The sequence below is a fragment of the Macrotis lagotis genome, chromosome 3 (assembly GCF_037893015.1).
Source record: "Macrotis lagotis isolate mMagLag1 chromosome 3, bilby.v1.9.chrom.fasta, whole genome shotgun sequence".
In the NCBI taxonomy this organism is placed as follows: domain Eukaryota; kingdom Metazoa; phylum Chordata; class Mammalia; order Peramelemorphia; family Peramelidae; genus Macrotis; species Macrotis lagotis.
The window spans coordinates 292570009-292572602 of NC_133660.1; the positions used below are offsets into that span (position 1 = coordinate 292570009).

Consider the following 2594-nt stretch of genomic DNA (forward strand, 5'->3'; position numbering starts at 1 on the left):
ATAGAGTGCACGAAAGGATGAAATATTTATCTTTTTTTATCTATCATCTGTTTTTACAATGATGGTGGTGGATAATTGAAAAAGGGCCAGGTTATTAAAAGGCAACAAATTTATAAATCATGCCTTTTTTTTTAAGTAACCCACCAGTGGTTTTCATACAATGAAGTATATTCCTGAAAAAAAATCAATTTCCCCTACCCTGACTTACACTAACTTTTCTAGAGAATAGGGAAATTACATTTTCTGAAATGGGGAATGGCACTACAAATGGTACATTTTTAGGTGATTTTGAAAAGTGAGAAATATTACATGGAAGTCTCTCTGTTTTTAAGAGAAAATGGATGAAAGAACGTTATGTATATTGAATAACTTCTATGGTGTTCCTTATTTACTTATAGAAATAAATTCTCATATAAGAGAAGTCTCTAATTGTCTTTTATGTTTTGAAGACATTCATCATCCAATATTAACTTTTTCTGATGATTATTCTTTCACTGCAGGTAAATAACATCACTCTCAAGTGACATATATGGAGAACAGGTCTAAAGTGAATGAGTTCATCCTTACAGGAATAACAGATGATCCAGAGCTTCAGGTTCCTTTCTTCATCATGTTCACCCTCATCTATCTCATGACAGTTGTAGGGAACTTGGGCATAGTAGTTCTGACCTCCTGGGATACTGCCCTCCACACTCCCATGTACTTTTTCCTCAGTAGCCTGTCTCTGGTGGATTTTGGCTACTCTTCAAGTATTACTCCCAAGGTAATGGCTGATCTCCTTTCAGGGCATAAAGTCATTTCCTATAATGGATGTGCTACACAGTTGTTTTTCTTTGGGGCTTTTGCTGCTACTGAAAGCTTACTCCTGGCGTCCATGGCCTATGATCGTCATGTAGCTGTTTGCAAGCCCCTACACTACACCACCACCATGACATCAACTCTATGTGCACTTCTGGCCAGTGGTTCATACATCTGTGGCTTTTTATCTTCTGCCATTGTCATAGGAAATACATTTAGCCTTTCCTTTTGTAGATCTAATATAATCCATCACTTTTTCTGCGATCTTCCCCCTCTCCTAGTTCTCTCTTGCTCTGATATCCATACCATTGAGTTAGCATTCTTTATCTTAGGGACATTCACCAGCTTTTTCCCATTTCTTGTCATCTTTACTTCTTACTTGCTTATTTTTATTACAATCCTGAAGATCCATTCTGCTGATGGCCGCCAGAAAGCCTTCTCCACCTGTGCTTCTCATCTCACAGCAGTGTCTATATTCTATGGGACAATCTTCTTCATGTATTTCCAACCCAGTTTAAGCCACTCAAAGGACATGGAAAAAATAGTTTCAGTATTCTACACAATGGTCATTCCTATGTTGAATCCTTTAGTTTATAGTCTTAGGAACAAAGATGTCAAAAATGCTTTTAGGAAAGCCGTGAGGGATAGACAACTTCAGTTATAGCATCTTTTTACTTAGAGAAAAAATTCAATTTGTATCTTTCTCACTCTGGGATGGAACCTCCAATCAGAATGCATATCTTGTGCATAGAGAAGTGTAATCTAAATTTTTATAAAGTGTAGTCAATTTAGAGTTTAGTGATGCCTGGATTTATATAGTCTTAGAAAGTTTGAGCATGTGTAGCCCTAGGTAAATTACTACATTAGTTTCCCTATGTTGAAAATCCTTAATATTATCCCTTGTCTTATAAGATTATTTTGTTCAAAGAATAATATGTGTGTGTTCTGTACTTGTTCAACTGTGCTTGATTCGTTGTGTTCCCATTGTGGCATTTGCCTGGCAAAGTTATTGCTGCAGCAAACAGGGTAAAGCCAATTGACCAGAGTCACACACCTAGTAAGGGACTTAGACTCATTATTCATAAGAATGAGTCTAACAAGATCAGTGCTCTATTCAGTGCACCACCTAGATAATCCCACCTCACAAACTCACACAAGGACATGGAAATTCAAGACATCAACTGTAGACATTTTCCTAGAAAGAGGATCAGCTACATAATTTTTGAACAGTTCATTACTATGAAAGCAAATCCAACGGGTTGTTCAAATGGTATAACTTTGATGTTAATGGCATTGCTTATTCAGTAGCTCCTAAAAGAGACATAAGTTTGTAGAGACTAAAGTGCAAGATTTTCTGCAAAAAAGTACATATTTTACACTTGGAAATTTAATCTATATTATTTTCTCTATCATTTGAAATCTAAATCACCACCAAAGCAATAAATTGAGTCTTTAATCATGGCATTTATTGATTTCTACAGTCCAAATCCTCCTACACAAAGTGTGATGATTCTTTCTTAGCTACTTAAAGCTGACTCCAGAAATCATGTCAGTGGAGTTAATATTAGGAACAAATATAAATCAACTCAAGTCCCATGGGCCTGGAAGAAACACTGATCCTACGGCAGTGACGTATTTCATTGTAATGTCAGTCTAATAGCCTGATGCCCATTTCAATACCAATTCCATTCTATCTAATATGTCTTTTGGTGTTTTATATTTTTATTTGTCTGAAGAAAGGTTCCTGTGAGACGTTTTTTTCCTTTAATATCTTTTAATTTTTCTGTGGATTGAAG

The 2594-nt window shown here is 35.9% G+C and overlaps 1 protein-coding gene across 1 annotated transcript; it reads left to right on the forward strand.

Moving 5' to 3' along the window:
- Positions 1 to 526: 526 nt before the first annotated feature.
- On the forward strand, positions 527 to 1462 carry LOC141516688 (olfactory receptor 5B2-like). The gene has a single exon (XM_074227688.1). The coding sequence runs from the start codon at positions 530 to 532 to the stop codon at positions 1460 to 1462; it is 933 nt and encodes a 310-aa protein (XP_074083789.1). The 5' UTR covers positions 527 to 529.
- The last annotated feature ends 1132 nt before the right edge of the window (positions 1463 to 2594 follow it).

Excerpts from the sequence above, each read along its gene's own strand:
- LOC141516688 (XM_074227688.1), top strand. The coding sequence starts at position 530 with ATGGAGAACAGGTCTAAAGTGAATGAGTTCATCCTTACAGGAATAACA.